Source organism: Callionymus lyra, chromosome 4, assembly GCF_982586985.1.
Source record: "Callionymus lyra chromosome 4, fCalLyr1.hap1.1, whole genome shotgun sequence".
NCBI classification, from domain to species: domain Eukaryota; kingdom Metazoa; phylum Chordata; class Actinopteri; order Syngnathiformes; family Callionymidae; genus Callionymus; species Callionymus lyra.
In genome coordinates this window covers 22,105,722-22,126,729 of record NC_141821.1, presented here as the reverse complement: position 1 = coordinate 22,126,729, position 21,008 = coordinate 22,105,722, and the positions used below count along the sequence as shown (strand labels likewise).

General features: G+C 39.7%; 1 protein-coding gene across 2 annotated transcripts in view; it reads right to left on the bottom strand.

Annotated features, from left to right (window-relative positions):
• Positions 1-21,008, bottom strand: part of pou6f2 (POU class 6 homeobox 2) — a 98,043-nt gene that overhangs the window by 43,865 nt on the left and 33,170 nt on the right. For both annotated transcript variants that reach the window (XM_087789199.1, XM_087789200.1), the window contains exon 4: positions 2,094-2,371. In XM_087789199.1, coding sequence (XP_087645325.1) covers positions 2,094-2,371 — 278 coding nt within the window. The remainder of the gene's footprint in view (positions 1-2,093; positions 2,372-21,008) is intronic.

The window sequence follows — 21,008 nt, the reverse complement described above, 5'->3', positions numbered from 1 at the left end:
ACTATATTGACTTTGACCTTTTTCATTTCAAAGTATCCTGATGAAAAGAGCCCGTCCATTAAACCATGTGTTAGCTTCGTCTTACCTTCGCAGCCCTTTACCTGTAATCACTGGACCCACCAAGACTTCACAGTTAAACTGTAAATCATGTAGAAATGTTTTTTTTATTTCCATTTGTTGTTGGTCAATGAAAAAAATATATAGATATAGTATTATTTTATATTCTATTACCTCTCTTAGAACTCGTTGTCGCTCAATAAAAACAAAATATAGATATATTATTATTTTATATTCTATTACATCTCTTAGAACTCTAGATATACAACAACACCCTGAAAACATAGGTGTGCTAATGGCTACATACAGTGCATGTAAGGTAAGTAAGTAAGTAATATTTATATAGTGCTTTTCCAGACCAGGGTCACAAAGCGCTTTAACAATCAAAACAATACTCAAAAAAGTATATACTTTAAAGATCAAGATAATACTGAGAACAACACAGGAGTTCCAGAAAATCAAGGAAAAGCCTGAACAAATAGAAATGTCTTAAGATGTTAAGGTAAAGAACTAATAATCATAGTTTATTTATTGGAGATCAAAGGGTCGCTGGGCCCTTTTCAGCTAGTTGGAGTGGGAGACATGGGACACCCTGGACAGGACTCTGGTCAATCACAGACTGAGGGAGGACTCCTTGTTTAACTGTGATTCATGTCAATATATGCATCAAATTAACAACATATATTAATGGTGTAAAAAGATTCCACAAGTAAACGATGAGGGACAATTGTTAGTCGGCAGCTCTGGACAATGAGCCACAGCAGCTTTTGCAGCCCATTAAATCCAGAAGATGTTTTTTCCTGCTGAGTCTCGCTGGTCCATGACAGAGCGCGAAGAGGATGCGGGCGGGGAGGGGGAAACAAATAGCCCGACTCATCTTAGCCATAAAGAAGGTTGCACCACAACCCAATAAGGTCCTGACGCTGATGAATGTGACCGGGGACGGTGAGGCGACCCCAGCAAGAATCCACTCGAAATGAAACCACAGGGATATAAAATAGGTTATTATCGTTACACTGTGACAGACGGACGGACGGAGGGGCCCGAGATGGATGGACACGGCAGGTGACTGAAAAGGAAGGTTGACCAGGAAGAAAATAACCTTCAGGATTCAGGTCCAAGATCAAGAAAAGAGTGTGGATTTTTACTTCATAACCTAAGTAACTAATATAATTTAAAATAAATAAAACATGCTTTTCTTTACACAAGCACCACATTGAACGTTCAACACCCATGTTTTATGTTCTTAAATACTAGCAAGCAGTGATTGCTTGTTGAGGTTTCATGATACAGAGTCCTCTTTCACTTATTTCCTGCCCTCTTGCCACCTACTGACCTCTGAACAAGTGATGACCGAAGACAATATTAGGTTTCATAACTTACTACAAAAACATCAATAAATCTAAGCCACAAACCTGCTATTACACTGTTGTTACACTGGGGGGGACAAAATATGTCCAGTGTTACATAATGTTACTTTAATGGCAATGTTTGAAGTCCGAATTTGATAGATATTTTTCACTTCATTTGACATTCAAGTTGTCACTTGTGAGTCTGTGATGAATGAGGACAATGTTGTGTTTCATAACTAACATAAACATTTCAGAAAATCGTTACAACAAACTTCGGTCCGACAAAACAAAGTTCGGGTTCGGCAAAAAGGAAAACATGGTAACAGGAATCAAACTAGCAGTGGCACAAATATAGAATCCTGAAGACAGAACCACCTGCATGAATTGCAGGTTGTCTCTGACACTAACTCTCTGAACGTTTTATTTTTGGGTTGCTTTAATATTTTTCTGTGTTCAAAAAAGTTTAAAAAATGGTTATTTTCTAATGAGCAAACCATAAAAGAGCAAAGTGCTCTGTCTAACTGCATACAATCTCTTTTAAACAAACAAATTCAGGGAACAGATCTGCTTTTGGTTTTGGGTAGAAGCCAAAAGTTTGAATTTTCTTAAAAAAAGAAAGAAAATACAATGTTTTTACTATGTAAATATAACATTTCTGGTTGAAACATGAAGGTTTTGACTCACCGACATGGTCATGGGCGGTGTGACGGGCGAGGGGAGGCTCCGGGCCGGGGACTGGTTGGGCCGGTGAGGCGGCGACTGATGCGGGGGTCCGGAGGTGGAGGAGCAGGCTGACCCCGGCGACGGCACCGAGGAGTGCTGCTGGCTGGGTGAAGTCATGTGATGCTGCGACGACAGCTGGTTCTGCTGCTGCTGCTGCTGCTGCTGCTGGTGGTGGTGATGCTGCTGCATCTGCTGGAGCTGCTGCAGGTGCTGGAGCTGGGAGTTCAGCGACGAGGTAGCTGCAGGTCAGACCACAACCGTGAGCTTTTTTATTATTCCACCACGAAAAACCACACAACACCTTCTGATGATCACACACAGGACTGTGAGGAACATGCACACACGCAGATGTGGAGGATGATTGGTGAGAGACAGTGAATTGCGTGGTGTCACAACAAGGTCCTGCGGGTTCTTCGCTGATGGAGGATTTAATTTGGAGGACAAAGCTATCAAACCGAACTGATATAATTGTTCTCCCCGGTGCCAAAAGTCTTCCTTTCTCGCTCAAGACAACGTCAGAATATTTGGTTTAATGGCTTAAATCCTCACAGGATGGAGACATCCATCTTCTGTGAATGACTTCTGAAATAAACCCATTAACTAATTGAATCCAATAACGGCTCGCCATTAGAAGCTCATTTCAACATTTAAATGGTGCTACATTTTTATGCTGTTTAAAAAAAATGAAAGAAGAAGAAGCGAGCACTTAGGCTCGAGCTACACCGACAAAGAACTTTTATATGATAAATTAAGCAGATGAATCCCTCACAGCATGTCCTTGTGGCATGTCACAGACATCTATCGATCAGAGTTCTTACACAATTCTGTCAGAACAAGAGAGAAAAATAAACTCTTGGGATACATTTTGCTCTATTTATTTTCATTTCTTTTTGCTGTCTGGAATATTGAAGATTTATATATATTATAATTCAACTTTGTGTTTTTAAAATAGTATTTTTGGGAAAGAAAAAAAGGAACGTCCTTGCTTATTGACCATAGGCTTACTTATTTGTTCATTACTTATCAGGCTCGATGGTTAAACTAAACTTCTGGCTGCTGCTATAGAAGTCTTTTGCTGACATTATGTCATCTTGTTTTCACCAAAAAATGGTGAAACATGAATGTGTGCTCTGGCTACTGTCCCACACGTTTGGCCAAATAGCCTTAACCCTAGTGTCATATCAGGGTCAAGGTGACCCAAAGCCCTGAAAACAAATGTGTTTGCGGTATCCCTTTTGTTGCCTCTGGAGTCAAGGTGAACGACCTCCCTGGCTTCCATAAAAACATATGCAGCGGTGGAGGTGGAGGTGGAGGTCACCTTTGACCCTCAGGCAACACAAGCAGTAAAACAATTACGTTTGTTTTCGTGCCTTTGGGTCAACTTGACCCTGAGATTACACTAGGTTTAACCTAATGGGTGTGGTTACTTAACCCAATCTGCCAGAAATCTCTGTTCTAGAGTTTGGCTAAAATAGAAGATCGCTGCAACAGAAGATTGGCTTCAAAATTGTGTTTCACTAAAAAGACGTGTGACGTCACAGAAGTTCATACCTGTTACAGTCCGTGGTGTTTGAGCATTACTGTAATAATGGTGTAGAACATGTGTTAAACTCAATCACTCAAGGGGACAAAATCTAGTCACTGGACTACCAAAAATGTATATTTACCTAACAGGAGTCTAAAATAGTACTATTGTATTTCCATTCATTGAGACTTAATTTATCTTAATTATCTCTGTCTTATCTATATTTCGTTTGCCCTTCGTTACCAAACACATTCCAGTATTGTTACCATCCATAATCTCTGTCCCTTATCTTAAACACTGACATATTCATATGTAAGTAAGTAAGTAAGTAAGTAATATTTATTTATATAGCGCTTTTCCAGACCAGGGTCACAATGTCACCATATCACTGTGAACATGAATCTACGTGGATTTTGAGCCGACCATTCAGTCGACCATATAAAATGAGTTGGCGGGATGGATCCGGCCTCTGGACCATGGGTTTGAAACATGTGACGTACAAGGATGGAGTCGATAAAGAAACGCAAAACACTCTTAAGCACTTAAAGTGAAGCATTTGAGTCAAATCTGATGGCTTTGTTGACCTACATAGAACAATACCCTGAATCCTGTTGCCCTTACATTGGATTTCAACACTTTACCAAACAATAGTGGGCGCTTTTGTGAGCAATTATTGATGGTGCAGTTCCAGCACTTGTGATCACAGGCATAGACAAGCGTGTTTACATTCAGAATCGATGCCACTAAATAATTTAAGTCCAGTTGTCTCATAAAATATGAATAAAACATCAGCCCAGACGAGTCTTTGATTACTGCGGCCACTAGGACTTCAGGACCGGGCGGCAGATGCACATTTGATGAAGACCCGTCTCTCTTTTTTTTTTTCCCCTCACCCCCGCTGAAGCTCGGCGAAGGAAGCGCCAGCATCTCTGGACCAGTAAACAGCACACTTAGATTCCTTCTGCCTCCTGACACGTTGACACCTATCTCACAGTGCAGCCATGAATTATAAATCGTGAAGCGGCAACGGAGTCCTGGCGCCTCTGACGGAACTCTCCAACTTCTCCACGACAAAAAGCGGCGCTTCATAATAGGGAAGAAACAAACAAAAAAAACAAAACAAAAGGCGTCCTCGACGAGATTTTTTTTGTCAAAGAAATTATCGAAACAGGCCCGAGATCAAAGAGGATCGGAGAATTTCCTCCAGCGCCCGCATTACGCCGAGGAACAAGAGGAACAACAAAAGAATATGAGGCAAAAGAAAACAAATACAGAGGGAATATGGAAGAAGCCCCATGTGGCCTTATTATAAGGGCTACACCGCAGGTAACTATATGCTTTAACAGCAGTGCTTTATAAATTCTGTCATCTTGTTAAGGCTGTCAGGACCACTGACCCTCCCTTCATCTCTAACTGGCCAACTGCCGTTTTCAAGCCATTCTTTAAAGCGCGGCTTTGGTTGAACACATAATCCTAACAGCTTGTCTCGACTAATTGTTTGCGCTCTTTTCTCCAGCAGACACGGGGCCGAAGATGAGAGCTTGATGGAGTGAGGCTGGGAGAGTGCTGCGCTTCTGTAGAGCTCATTATATCTCCCACTGTCTCTTTGTTGTGCTTCATATTCACTCGCACTGCAACTGCCGCGGAGCGTCTGCCGACTTACCGAGAGGTCAAGAAACGAGTGCCTCTTAACTCACCCGTCGACGATAATGACTGGGTTCGAAATTACTCACCAGTCCTCTGGTAAACCTTCTACCTATACTGTAGAGTCACATAAATAAATAAAAAAACAACTTCAAACTGATGGCAACTTTCTTTCCATCGTAAAATATATTAACCATCTGAAGCGATCTCTAAAAATAAAAATAAATGTATTTGTTATTTATAACAAAATATAGATAAAGGGTTGGATTCTTGTTTCCTACAGACGTTTTTTTTTAACACAGTCAGACAGAGTTTAAATAGTCATTCAGTCAACCATTAGTCTTGTCTCGCAGCAGTTCTTATTCTGTGCCTGAGCAATTCCATCTGTTGAAGTCCAGAAGTGATTTTCATCCATTTATGTAGTTTCAAGTAAAGATGTCTCAAAGTAATTTCTTCCAAAATGTGATTATTTTAGGCGTAAACTGAAAATATGGGAAGGGTCAAGGTCAATTCTCACCACATTTTCATCAGTTAGGTTGGGTTATTGACAACTGTTATATATATCTATATATATAGATATATATATATATATACTGTATATATATAGAGATAGATATATATATATATATTTTCGTGTAAAGAGTTGATGGTATTTATTGTCTTTACCAATCATATTTATGACACGTCTTTCTACTTTCAACATGTTGTTTTACTTCCTGATTATATTAGTCTTGTGTTTTAAAACATCTAAAAAGTCATTCTTGATTTGATTTTCTGCTTTAAGACATAGTGTGACGCGAGTCAATGAGGTCTGGGATGAATGATATATATCTCAACAGACAGTGTCCATTCTCAAGTTTCACCGTACTCTAACTAGTCAAACATCATAGCCACGATTCAGACCACAACATCTGACCCCCTTTAAAGGTCAAATATGTATACTTAAAGAAATGTTTTACACCATAAAGCAAAGATGATGGACCTTGATACCATAAAAAAGTATCAGTGCAGCGAAAACCTCCACCAAGTCCCATCACTAAAGTTAATTTATTTAATATCTAATTAGCAGGTGGACAAATACACACTATTTAAGATGGATGAAAGCTGTTCTCTTTTAAGTGAGTTTTGTCCGAGAGAAAAGACGTTTAGCTGGACAGTTATCGCTCTTTTTAGACACGACTGCGAATAGAAGTCTCAGAGCTCTTAGAAGCATAGGTTCGGTGAAAAAAAAAAATCAAGCCTTATCTTGACTGTCCCGACCCGTCTCGTGAAGTACTGGAGGACGACACAAGACTGATTGTCAGAGGTCTGGAGGGTAGGTCAAAGCTCGGCCATTCATCAGACAAAATGCTATTTTTGTTTCCCCTGTGTTAGAGGAGACACTGTCTCTCATTACCGGTCCAGTCGCTGTTAACCTGAACACTTGATGAACACTCCTGTGTTTTCAATTTTAAACATCTGTTTGCATCAATGAATTAACTCTCTCTCTTTTTTTTATTGCATTTTGAAGCACTTTTCGCTGGATAAAGAATGCGTAGGAATCTTTTATAAGAGCGTACTTCCAGAATTGACTAGATTATCTACATATCATTAACAACAGAGATTAGATTTTGCAGTGATGTTTTTCTTTATTACAATTTAATCCATAACATGCACATTTAAAGTACTGGCAAACATTTTAACTCAAAATCTACATTCTTAAGTATATATGAACAAATTATCTACCTCAGACAACTGAGATACTGAGACACAAATCCAGCCCCTTGTTATGAAAATAAACATGACCCATGAATGAAATAACCCATGAAACAATGTATTTTATCAATATAATGGTACAGTTTTGTAAAAAAAAAAGTCATCCTCAAGTCACAGACTGTACTCCAACAATTGATGGTCTTAGATTCTTAAAAATCGGAATAAAACTAAAGTTTAATTCACATTTGTTATCTTGAATAGAAAACAGTTTTAGATATTAAGCTATGGTACATAGTGAACTACCAAAATACAAAAAAGCTAGAGATCAAAAAAACAGGAACAAACAATAAGATGTTCAATGATAGTTTTTATCCATCATAAGTTTGCATTTGTCTACTAACTTTACATTGATCAACCATGGTAAGCATTACTATCCAAATAAGACATTATTTCCAATAAATAAAAATAGGTAAATCAGTATTACATGGAGGGCTGGGAGTTGATCAATACCATTCCTTCGATATCCGTTTCTGAACGATGTTGTTGTTTCGATACCAATATCATAAGATCAATTATAAATTATGAGGTTAATTTTCATCTTTGGTACATTTCTTACTCCACACGATTTTCTTTCAGCAAAAGATAAATAAGAAATTATTTCCAGGACAAAAGAACACTTTCTAACAAGTGACAAATCAAGCTTATGTTCACTTCCTTTGTCAGTTTTCTTTTCAAAAATTCTACACATTATCAAGTTTGGATCATGCATAACTTACTGAACAATAAAACATGTCAAGTCTTAATTACATGCTTATTTTAAGCGTTGTTTGCAAGGCAGGGACATGTCGACACTGATGATGCAATGCTAAAGTAAACTAACACATGTCGCTTTTAAATGAGACAGAATGACATTATATACTTGACTATAATCAGCTGAACGTGGATAGAACTTCCGTGTCTTTCAGTGGCAATGGTCGACTTCATCGCCTCATTGCTGAGCAAATTAGATTTAGTCCTGTAACTAAATGATTTAGGTTTAGGCTTAGCTCTTAACCTCAAATATGTCACGACCTTCTGATCTGAAAGAGCATGAACAACTGCAGTACATGTGTGTCTTTAAACCAGATCTGATTCCTTCAATGTGACCCAACTTTGACATAAAGAAACATCAGGTATTTTTTTTAAAATGTTACTTTAGGTTTGTCAGACTTCTGGGACGTCTGCCGTTGAATGTGAATCCGACACTTAACAATGAAAGTTGTGTCTTGCTCGGGTCACGTTGTCGTGGCGAAAGTATCAATCAAGTTCTGGTGCCACAGTACAATGAATACTGGCTTCACCTTTCCATCACTCTTGGACTCCTTCCTACGGTAATGGTCTGGTCCGGGCAGCAGCAGCGAGTGGTTCCCTGGGAAGTTGTTCGTGACCTCAACTGCACAATTTGTCAGACCGAAACCTTTGTCCGGGATGTGCTAAAAGGTCTCACATTGTAAGACGATCTCTCCGACAGTGTCGGTTTGAAATCAGATACGATGCCGTAAATTTGTCATTTAAGACAAATTTTGGGGGCAAAGTCAGGCTGATATTGTGTAATCCGACCAGGCCATTAGTCAAGACAATCTGGCACATCAGCGAGTTGTGACTTTCTTTTTGAATGTCTTTTAAATGACCCCGGGGGTCATGACCAAGGGTGAGTGTGAACGGAATGTTGATCGGAGAAGCTCAACCACCATTGTGGAGCCACACATCAGCTCTTCCTGTTAAAGTGATAGTGAGTTCAATTAACAATGCCTCATGTCGACTATGGGTGGGGATTATTTTCTGAGTAATCTGTTTCTTTTTAGAATTATAGTCACAAATGTTTGTTCATTTTAACGTAGCAACTGGAGCTCAGTTGTCCAAAAAGACACACTTAAAAACATCCAAATACCTCCATACAGTTGTAACTTTGTTCTTGTAAGTAAGTAAGTAAGTAATATTTATTTATATAGCGCTTTTCGAGACCAGGGTCACAAAGCGCTTAAACAATCAAAACAATACTCAAAAAAGTACATACTTTAAAGATCAAGATAATACTGAGAACACAACAGGAGTTTGAGAAATTGTATTGAAGACAACTGACCCTATAACACTAAAAAGAAACCGATTACTTTGAAAATAATCCCAACCCTTATTTAATATGAGGGTGAGTAGAAAATGAGTGAAGGTTGAATTCGGGGGGAACTATCACTTTATGTCCCCTCTGATAAGATGCTTGCACAGGTCCAGAGAATACCCTGCTTATCCACCTCGGAAAAATCAATGCTTAATAGGTCATCAGTTCGACATGTTCTTACTCAATGATCAATCTTTCCGACTCAAATAAGACCCCAGGACACCAGAACTCCTCTGGCGGAATTACATTGTGTTCTGAAGAATGTGTGAAGAGCCTCACGGTGTTAGTTAGACTCAACTGAACAGGAAGCTCTATTAAAATTAAATCACTTTTCTGTCGTAACCAACCTCAAGATGTTGGATGATGAAACGTGTTCGTCGTAACACTAAGGGCGAGGTTTAAATAATAACGACTGGCAGAATGTGTCTGGCGTCATTTGGTCGCGCGGTAAATTAAGAGCTAATCATCGGCGGCGCGGGAACCTCGCTGGCAGTTAATGAAATTGTCCGGCGCGACCCGGGTCGGTATTTTAGGAACCGCTCGTGTCCAAACACAGCTGCCAGCGGAGAGAGAGGTGAGTGAAGACAAACAAGCGGCGAATTATCGCTCCGCCTCACGTTCCCGAGCTGAAGTCCATAAACCACCGTCTCAATTGCCTTTTCAGTGAGTCACGCGGATAATTACTGCACTGGAGGTAAAGAGATTTAGACTCCCAGAGATCTGGTCATTATGGAGGTGGCGAGGACAAGGTCACTTCTGCTCTGCCGGGGGAAAAAGGTAGCGGATTTGGAAACTCTTGGAGAGTTTAGCACAATAGAAAAACCTTCATTTACTTTGCAGATTTCTACTTTTATTACTTACTTACTCTATTAGTTTATATTAAAATGTATGTATGTAATATTTAATCCTCATTGGGACTGATGATCGCACTTCATGAACTTAAAAGTTTTGTTCTTGATGCGTGAAGCATTATTGTTTTTTTTAATCCAATATAGACCCAGCAGTTTGGACAGATTTGGGCAAAATGAGGTCATTATCACCAATGACTTGATTTTATTCTTTCACTTTCTTGATGGGATCAGAGTCCATCCCAGAAACACAGGGTAAGTAAGACCCCAAACAATTTACCAGTCCACCATAGTGTACATAACACACAATTTGGCGTAAATAATAATCGCCTGTATGTCTGTTGACTGTGGGAGGAAACTAGAGTACCTTAAAGAAACCAGAACCAAATGACTTGAAAGGGCTAGAGGAACTGGACAAGCCAGTCATAAGGACAGGAAAGGAGCTTGCCATGTCATAATTCAGGATTGTGTTATCTCAGGGTCAAGTTGACCTGAAAACAAATATGTTTGTGGTATCCCTTGTAATGCCTCTTGGTCTTTGGGGCGACGGGTCACAATGACCCAGAGATAATGTAAGGGTTAAGAAAACACTTTGTGATCATATAAAAAAAATTCTGTGTAACATACAAAAGATTCAATGATCTCAGTAGTGGGTGATACATTTCAATGAAAAACTATAAAGAAAAGAATGTGTTTCAGGGAAAAAAAACATTATTTAACCAAACAAATATCCCCTCAAAACAAAATGTTCTGGCATTAATTGCGCTCTTCTTTCACAGCTGACCCCCCGGAATATTTCTAAAGAGCCCCGGCGGACCTCGGACCACACTTTGTCGATCGATAGCCGAGCATAGGCAACACCAAAAGGGCAACATTACCGAATGCTGAGGGATTTTTCTTGTGTGTGTTACATCTCCATGGAGAGGATTGGATTCTTTGAAATGCTTCCCCCAGAGTGAGAATTGTACCACGCAGCTTGATGTTGCCTTGCATCACAAAGTGAAAAGCATTATCACCAGATCCCTCCGGCGACGTGGTTTAGTCCAAAGAAAATCCCGAGGCTTTGACGCTTTTATATGTATGTGTATATATATATAAATATATATGTTTCTGAACTCTGATCAATCCCACTGTGCTTCTGTCAAACGCTTTTATTCACTGGTTTTGTCAACGATTCCTTCTCTGCCACATCAGCTCAAGTTTCTGTCGACGGCTAGCTTTTTCTCACTTAGTTAAAAAAAATTCTCTCACCTAGTGGTTCGAATTAAAGAAGTTTAAAGGTGAAAAGGCAGTGGCTAAAAAGAGGAATCAGGAACAAAAATCAAAAAAAAAAAAGCACCTCATGGTAACACTGAACTTCTGGATTGACTTTTTGATCCATTTCCTGCCAAACCTAATCCCAGATAACATTCAAATTTGAGTCCAAGCTGACGATTACGCCGACTCTCCTCCACTGCGTTCCTCCAGCAGTAAATGTAGCCCCTCATTCTCTTCCAGCTTTTACTGTCAGTCACAGAGCACTCAGTCATCTCTGAACACCGCCCCCCCGCACCCCCCCCCCGATATTGATTTTCCTCCCACTGAAGCAGCCGCATGAACATAAATTTTGCATGAGGCTTTTACTCCGGGCCTTAGCTTAGCTCCGGCGACACATGATGGGCCCGAGAACAAGCTGTAATAACCCCCACCCCCTCAGTGCCGGGCCAGGCAGGTCCGGGGAGGAGGAAACCCTCCACCTTCTAGACGAGGAAGGACAGAGCGAGTGACCCTTCAGGGATCAGCAGTATTACATAAAAGCTCAGGATCTTCTTAGAAAGAAAAAAGAAGTTAAATGTTAAGCCTGGCCTCTAGACAAACAATTATTACATGTATTAACCTTTATATTAAGATGACACGACAGAAACTTTGAAAGCTCTTCTTCAGGTGCTTTAGTGAGAGCATTTTAACGCATTCCACGTCTGTGACTTCATTTATTTGTATTGATATGTGTTTTCTAGTTTACAAGTAAGACAAAAAATCCGAAATCATCAGTTTTAAAATAAATCAATACATGAATAAATAGTAATACGTAAAAAGAAGAAAAATAAAGGTGAAAGAAAACTTAATAGAAATCAAGTGTGACTAAAAAGTAACTTAACAGTGTTCTCAGCAGCACCATTCAGCATAGGGGCCCCTACGCTGTGATTTTCATCCCCTACGGTGTGAATTGGGTCCCGACGCTGTGACTGAAGCAGAGTAGGGGGGATTTTCTTTTGTTTTCCATTTTATGAATCGTGTCCTAATCCTACCTGACTTTATTTCAGAAAAAGTGGCCTTCAAAATGCAATAAATAGTGTGAGTGTCTAAATTTCCCAGGGGGGGGATGACCCTGGACCCCCATACAGTACTCGCACCGTGCAGGGGTCCCCCTACGCTGTCAAAAAATCCTGGTGAGAACCCTGCTTATATTTTTTATATATATATACACACACAACACACACACGCATTCTCATACAAATTCATTTAAAAACATTAAACATTTCTAAATATTGGGGATTAAAAAAAGATTAAAATTACTTAAATTATACATAATATATATCACATTTCCTAAATAACTCTTTTTTTTTACAGATTAAAAATAAAACTACTAGCTGAATGTATAAAATAGAAAGTACTAGTAAGTGTGGATCCTTTTTTCTGCAGATTATAGGGGGCGCTCCCAAGGATAGTGACGGGCCCCGGCTTCATGTGCTGACATACATTTAATTGTGCCAGCTTAACTGCTGGTTGCCAAAAAAAATGGTTTCATGCATTTTTTGCAAACAAACACTATTTCTTGCTGCTATCAAGTTCTATTGGTGAATATAAAAATAATACAAATCTATTTTAATTATCAATTAAATGGATCCATCACCAAAATATGTTATATTCCCATAATTCTAAAGAATCACACAAGGGGCCAAAACTCTTGTAGTGGTCCGAACAAAATGGATATATTCACCAAGAGGAAGGATGAGTCTGATTACAAAATAGAGTTTGAATTCTTTCTCTGTGTTTGTCCATCAACTCATCAAACTCTTTTGAAACTTATGTTCTAAACAATGAGAAATTCATGAACGATTAATTCATCGTTTAAGTTTTGTAGCATGAAAAGTGTTTCAAGGACATCTAGAAGATTTTTGTTGGTGACAACAGACCTACACTCCATCATAACCACTTGAACCAGAACCAGTGTACGATGATGCCAAATATTTGTATTTTGGAAGTTCCAGCGTCGCCTGCCTCCATTATAGCGACCCGCCGCCGCCGTGAAATAATTGTAAAATAATCAAAAGCGAGCGCGAGAATGAGGAGGACATCACAGGGCTTTTGTTCTGCTTTGCCGTACATATGCGTTTGATAGAGCGCCACATACCCAGAGTGCATTTGGGCAGGAATGGGAGAAGAAAGTGAAAAAAGAAATTCAGTGGGATGAAATAAGCCCAAACAATGGGATTTGCTTTCCATTCTTCTGCCTCCATCTTCTGTCTTTAATTATTCCCTTTGCTTGTCTGAGGGAGCGTGTAAGCACTTTCACGCAGCACAACATGCCCGGCAGCACAACACTGTCTGCCTCACTGATGTGGAGGCTTCTGAGTGACACTGAGCCTCTTGTGATTATTAATGCTCTTTAATACAACACAGAGGCGCCACTGTGATCGAGGAGGGAAAACAGATGGAGGAACAGCCAGCGTTCCAAACACAATGCAAATGGAATTATGTCCTACACATTCTGGCAACTGCTAATGTTGCAGAGACGCTAAGAGAAATTTGATAACAAGTGTTGTTCGCCGTTGTTTAACGGAGCCTGGCTTGATCCTGGTGGGATCCTTTTTTTGCCGCTTTAGTGGTTTCTTCCTGAATCGTATATGAGTATCGGAGAAGGCCCCGGACGATGTATGATGAATGAAGTAGCATTGCTACTTATACGCTTATCGTGCTCGCTGACTAGCAACAGGTTCAGCAAAGGGCAGCGGCAGTAAATGAAATTCCGCGGCGGGACAATATATCATCAAAAGAAATGTATGCACCGCGAAACTTACACGGCGGCTTGAGAAGAGGACAAGGTGCCTGACGGAGCAGAGGAGGGCTGAGGATGCGAGGGGGGACGCAGAGGGAGGCGAGGGGGGGATGCAGTTATTTTGTCGAATCAGTTCTATTTTCATACTGGCTGATCTGTGTCTTTTAACCATTTCACTGCAGCCGGAAAATGAGAGCGCCGGAGCTAATTTCACAGTGACAGCCCACCGAACCACCGTCTTCAGAGAGGGTGTGGGGGGCTGACTTTGTCTTTGTAAGGAGTCCTATCCTCCCTTTTATTTACAGTTGTCGTGCTGAAATGCAAAGTCCAGTCGGTACTGCAGTAAAAAAAAGAACACAGTGGATGTTGTGTTTGATAAGAAGAGGTTGCTTGACACAGAAGTTAGCAGTGAACGAAGACTGATGCTAGTTTTGAAGGGCTTTTTTTGCGATGCATCATAATTCATGCATCACATTCAAATAAACCATTTGTATTCCTTTTAATAACAAACACACATTACAAAAACTGTTTGGGTCTATACTAGTGATGGGATGATATAGCTTCATAAAGCTTTTTAGTGGTCAGTAGGTGGCGCCGTCAGCTTAAAAAATGTGATGTTTCGTTAGAACAGTTGTTAAAAACAAAGGAAAATAGTGCAGAGACTACCATCTAGTGGACTCTTTAAATAATGACACTGCTTCATGAAGCTTCATCAGACCATCACTAGTCTATAACTTCACTTTGATACCAGTTCCTGAAGGATACTTTTTAAAATACATACAGTATTTTATGAGATCAATTCTAAATGTAATTGCACATAGTCAAAATCACGAGTCTCACTTTCCCACCCCTAGCTTTTCTTCCTATATAAAAAATAAATAACAAATAATTCCCAGTGCAAAAGAACAGACTTAAACAAGTGACCAATTAATTTGAGTTTTATTTTAGGTGAACAAGACTTAAAGTGGAACTAAGTTACTAAAATGACATCTTTCGCCCCCGTTACAGGTGGGTAGAAAAACATCGCGGCAACATTGTGATAAATATCACAACAACAACTCCAGTAACCACTTATTTCACATGCATAAGGCAATAACTTGTACCTTACAGCCAATTACCTGCACAGGTACCACAACTTGGCACCGAAAAACAATATAGTATAGTTTGATACTACTTTGGTTCTACTGGAGCATTTCAGTCGGCACATAAAAGATGTATTAAATAAAGATTTCAGTTGGCAAACAGGGCATAGATATATGTTTTGGGAGTTATAAATAATATAAACACATTTGTTTTAGTTTTATTGCAGAGGTGAACTGTTCTTTCCGATGGCCAAAAAAAAAAAGACCTCTGCTTAGGAACCTATTTTAACGTGGCTTTCTAAAACCCAACGATGTGATCAAATCAACAACTTCTATATTTGAAGAATTGTGTTGGCTCACGATAAAAGCTGCTGGACCGGGAATCAAACCTGCTCCTCTTAAGTGACAACACAGTGTCTTATTAAATACGATCTATAGAACATCACATAAAAAGTTTTTCTTCAAGGAAGATTTATCCATTTTTATTGATTTTATTCATCCATTACATCCAACCAACCATCCTTCTTTTCTCCAACCTTCTTTCTTTCTTTCCTTCCCTTCCTTCCTTCTTCAATCTGAACCCTTTTTTTTTTAGAATATTTGGAGTAGACAAGTCAAGGAGTACCAGGAAAACCTTCATGACCTTGAAGCACCATAAGATGAAAAACCCCAAATCCACACAGAAAAGATTAATTTTTGAATTAATTAATTTTAAGTTACAGAAAGAAAAAGAAACAAAGAAAGATAATAAAGACCTTTGTTCTTCATTGCCAGGAATGTATGTTAAAAATCCCATTAAACTTTCTCTGTAAACTCCTGTGATATATCAGTCAGATGTCTCCTCCTAAACAAGGTCCTCTGTAATCCTGCCACAGGATCCATCTGTGATGTGTCTGCAGTTAGTCCTGAAATAGCACCCGTGGGACCAACACGCTCCTTAGACGTCCCGCGGGACCTTTTAAGCGGCACTGATACTGATAAAAGCCCCCGCAAATCTGGCCCCCAGATACAGTGGCCATTAATTAAGGTAATGAGGCCGCGGCCGGCAATTAGTAACCACAGATAGCTTTTAGCCGCGGCTCAGACGTCGCCGCCCATGAGGAGTTCGGTTCCCTCGCATCTGCTGACAAAAGTCACGGTGGGCTCTTTGGTTTCACCAACTGGGAACCGGAGAGGCACTTTTAAAAATGACCTCTGTGTGATCCCGAATGACTCCCAGAAACCTTTCTGCTGTTTGTTCTTTTGAAAATGTATTTTTTTCTTCTTCTTTTTCGAGCGAGCGCCACAAAAATCCATACAGCGCTACACAAGGCAGCAGTGGGAAACATTCGCTGCACAGACTATTGATCAAAATTAGAACATCAGCGGCGAGTGTAAAGACTATTGATTTGACCATAATGCCACATTGATTTGCCTGTTTTATCAAGCCCATAATAGATACACATTAATAACATGCTAGTTTGCATTAGTCGTGCATAGAGATGTTTAAAAAGTGGCAGGAAATCTATATACCTTCAGTATGTAAGTCAGTGTATTGCCTATCTTAGCTTTATTATAAAGGTAATCTGTTTGTCAGTGTATTTTTTCATAGCGAAAATTTGCAGGTAATGATGATACAGGGACACGTGTCAAACTCAAGTCATTTTATGTGACCAGAAAACAAAGCAGATTAATGTTCATGTTGATATTGTGACCTAAAGATGTCAGTGTTTAAGCTAAGATAAGGGTCATAGATTATGAATGTCAAGAATCTCACCGCAATTTCTCGTAAGAGTAAAACAATGTATTAAGTAAAGGCACAGAGATCATTAATAGATATCGAGCCAATGAGAGTTTGGTAAATATACATTTTGTTCAGCCTTTAACCTCGACTGCTAATAGATGAAATACAGTTGGACATCATTGTTCGAGGACAAGAAACATGTGATTCAATGTTGGTCCAAATTAACATCTGGATCCATCAGTTAAAGATGACTCTTTGTGGTGCAGAATCGAAAGTGCTAGGACACAAGTGTGTTGCTACTTAAAAAGTAATTTCCAATAACTTCCTTGGCGGATGTATGGGTCGCCTCAGTGCTTTACTAATTCGCCTCATCCCTCTCCAAATGTGCAACCAAAAAAGACCTCCCATCATTAATGTAAATGAAAAATCTACCGGAGTACAACCCTCAGCAAGAACAGCAGAGAAATCGCTCACATTAGTTGAGAACGAGTAATAAAAGATGCAGTTGTGCTATTTTACAAATTCCTTCACTTACAGCCAGGTAAGATAAGACCACTTTCTTTCCAGTTCAGTCCCATAAAATTACCATTAACATTACAGCTCAGGCGGAACATAGATAAATGTAAAATGTCAGCCAGTTCTGCCAGGCGGGAATTCCAGTTCCACAAGATTAGCATCTCTGTCTGCTCGGTCCCACTGCACCTTGTCTAATATTTCATTTACAACATTTCATAAGTTCATTTTCCCCTCACTTGCCATGTAAATCACAAATCAATTTTCATTTAGAATGCTCCACTACAGATTGCTGCTGAAAGGTCCGGAGCTGCAGCCACGTGGAAGACTGTCGGAGAATCTTACGGAAACAGTCGGAAAAAAAAAAGGATGTAATTTTGTTGAAACAACTCGGGGCCAATTGGTCAAGGCATTTACTGGAGGCAATTGTATTGGGAAAACAACAGCGTGGCAATACAGCCTCTCCCGGCTCGTTCTTTTTTTCTTCATTATTTTCTTTATTAATAAGATTCAATACTTCCTCATTTATTCGGACTTGTAATCCACAGGACCAGTAATGGGAAAATAAGAAGTCAACATTAACGCAAATTTAATCGATCTTGTTTAGTTATGTTTTTCTCCTGAAGCTGTTAGAAATATCGACTTCTTTTTTCCCCAAAAATTATTCAGATGGTACTTAAATCCACTGTTGAGTAAAACCCACGCATGAAGTGACCGCCCACTGTAATATGAAGATGACGTTAATCCGAATCTACTGCCTAAGCTTTCATATATGACTCGCATTAAGGCTAGAAAAGCACAGCAGGATTGTTGAGACCTCTGACTCTGTGTATGTCGTGCATTCACCGTTGACTATCTTGATATTTCACCAGCAACTGGCAGAGACAGTGTTGAATAAAGAATGTTGGAGATAAAGAAAGAAGAACCAATCACATTAATGGATATGGTACATGAGGACGAGGAAGAGACAGATGGGAAATTAACTTTTTTTGGGTCATACTTTGATAAAATATTATTATTAGTCACTTTTTCTTTGCCTTCAACTCCCATCAGAGGTCGCTACAACAAATCAGTCTTTTCCAAATTAATCTAAATTACCTCCCTTATCCCAACTATCCTCCTTATGTCCTCATTCAACACATCGTCTCTTCTCAAAACCATCTGAGCCTTCCTCACTCCATCTAACCCCGGACTCACAGAGCTCGATGTGGTCACACCAAGAGCGCTGTGGCTTCAACGATCCTGTGTGGAACCGTGTGAACAATTTTGCGAGAACATTGACACACTTAAATAAATCTCTGGACAGAATCCGCATTGTGGAGACTCGCACTAAAATCTATTTTCTGTACAGAGTGATGAGGCTAAACGCGTCATGGTTTCACTAAAAATAGAAATGTCATTATTTGATCTTTATATTTGGTATTCTATCTTGTTAATATAAGTACATTTTCACCGTTAGTGACACGTCATGTAAGCAATGTTTGTGACGATCCAGCTGATTGGATTTGAAGCTAAACCATCCTCATGAAAGTGTTGGTTCACTGCAAAAGATACGAAGAAACAGTATGAATTCAAATGAAATGAACCTCTGCAAGTAATCTTTTGTTTGGAAAATTCACCAGGCAAGTTTTACTTTAATCACTAATTTCTTGCCTGAATGATTCTATCGACGTCTCCGCCGTGACATGATGACGATAAAAAAGAAACAAATCCAAGTTGTCATCTGATGGACGAGCATCATTTTCATTTGCCAGGCGGCAAAGTATTTCAGACAATCTTTGGTGAGACTCTATGGTAGAACTCCCCTTTTAAACTTGGGCTCTTCTAACTTGGCTTCTTGTCTGTTTGTAAGAGCTACTGTACAAAATGGAAGTTCTTTCTTTTTTACAAATGTCCTATAAATCTTCCCTTTTTTTTTCCTACCTTTCCTTCACAGATCTTTCCAATTCCGAACTTCTGGCTCTTAGCTAAAAAGTGTTTGAGTCCGGAGACACTGGGAACAGTGCAGAAAAATACCCCCCACTCACATCTTCGGACACTTGAGAGCAGCGGCCCCCAACCTTTTTTGACCGGTTGATTATAGGTATCATACGACGATGAATCCGTGGGAGCCCCGGCCTTTTTTTTTTTTTGCAAGTACTTTTTTTATGACAATTATGTGTCATGGACTGATAGGTCCAGTAGTTACCTCCCCCCTTTATCTTTTTGGCCTTTTGGGAGGAAAATGGAGCAGCTGGAGAAAACCTATGTAGGGACAAGGAGAATATGCAAACCCTACACGAAGAGGACCCTAAATCAGAGTTGGATCTGAATCTTGTGAGGCATTACCCACTGAACCAGTGGTTCTGGAACCGTTCTTCTGCACCACCCAATGTGTTCCCACACTGAAGCATCCCGTGTTAGCTTTTAAACAACCGATCCGATTGCAAATGTAGCTTCTCCAGCCTCGATCAAAAATTAAACTTAAGCAAAATCTCCAAAAAGGTTTTTTCCCATTGTGGACACCGAGGACATTCTGAGGAGATCACTCTTTATTTACAGCTCTAAGAGATGAAGAAAAAAACAACACTTTCTTAGTATTTACAAGAGAGGCTAGACGTCTTCAGAGACGAAAAAGAAAGGAAACATATCATTCAATATCACATGAACAGGCTGCTCCCTGTTTACGCTCCACGCTTATGTGACTCTGTAACAAATCATTAACACGTCTGCAACAAGTGGAAACACCGGGGGTAAAATTTACGTACGCCGGAGCTTCAAAACAGACATCAGAGTATAAATCGCGGCGTCTCTAGGGGGGCAGGTCTCCCAGCTCATGTGTGCTTGTACAGTAATCTGGTGCACGAGTGTAAATAGCTGTTTGATTCCAGCCCCCTCGATGCTCCTCTGTACTTCCTGATTGGTGATTGTTTTGTTTTTTTTTACTCCTGCAGAGCGTCACCGATGCTGCTTATTCAAGACAAACAATGAACTACAGGCAGATATCAATGGCAGGGATGAGAACGCTGTCGGGACTGCCGAGCGAAAAAAACCCGCTTCTGTTCGCGCCTCATCTCCGCCAGCACCTCTCACTCTCAATTATTCGCCCGCTGTCACAACAAATCAATCAAATTACCGCTGGAGGACTGTGTGCAGCTGCTGCTGTTGCACCGCCGCTTGCATTAGCTTTGAAATGTATGAGGGGCTACATTTTATCACTGTTATTTATTTAGCGCTGCGCCTCTCTCCCAGCGTCCTAGCCGCACGGTTCAAACATTAAAGCGGCGCAACAACAAGGACGGCGAAGAAAAAGTCCCGGCTCTAGACGGTGTTGTGTTTTTTTTTTGGGATGGTTTTAGCAAGTCTTAGAGAAGCATCCTAGGAACTTAAAATGGTTCCTGAGGTGCAGATATCACAATTGTCAAAAGTGAACATTTGTTGCAAACGTACGCTGCTGTTATGCAAAGAATGTAATATGTGTAATTTTTGTCTGCCCATTCAAACAAGTGCACGAAAATATATATATATACAGTATATACATGATTAATTTCATTTCTAATTTAAATGGTATGTATATATTTTTGTATTTATTTATATGTTTAATGTAAATGTTTATAACATTTTACTTGATTTAATTTTGCCATGTTTATTCATATTTAGTTTATATTTTATA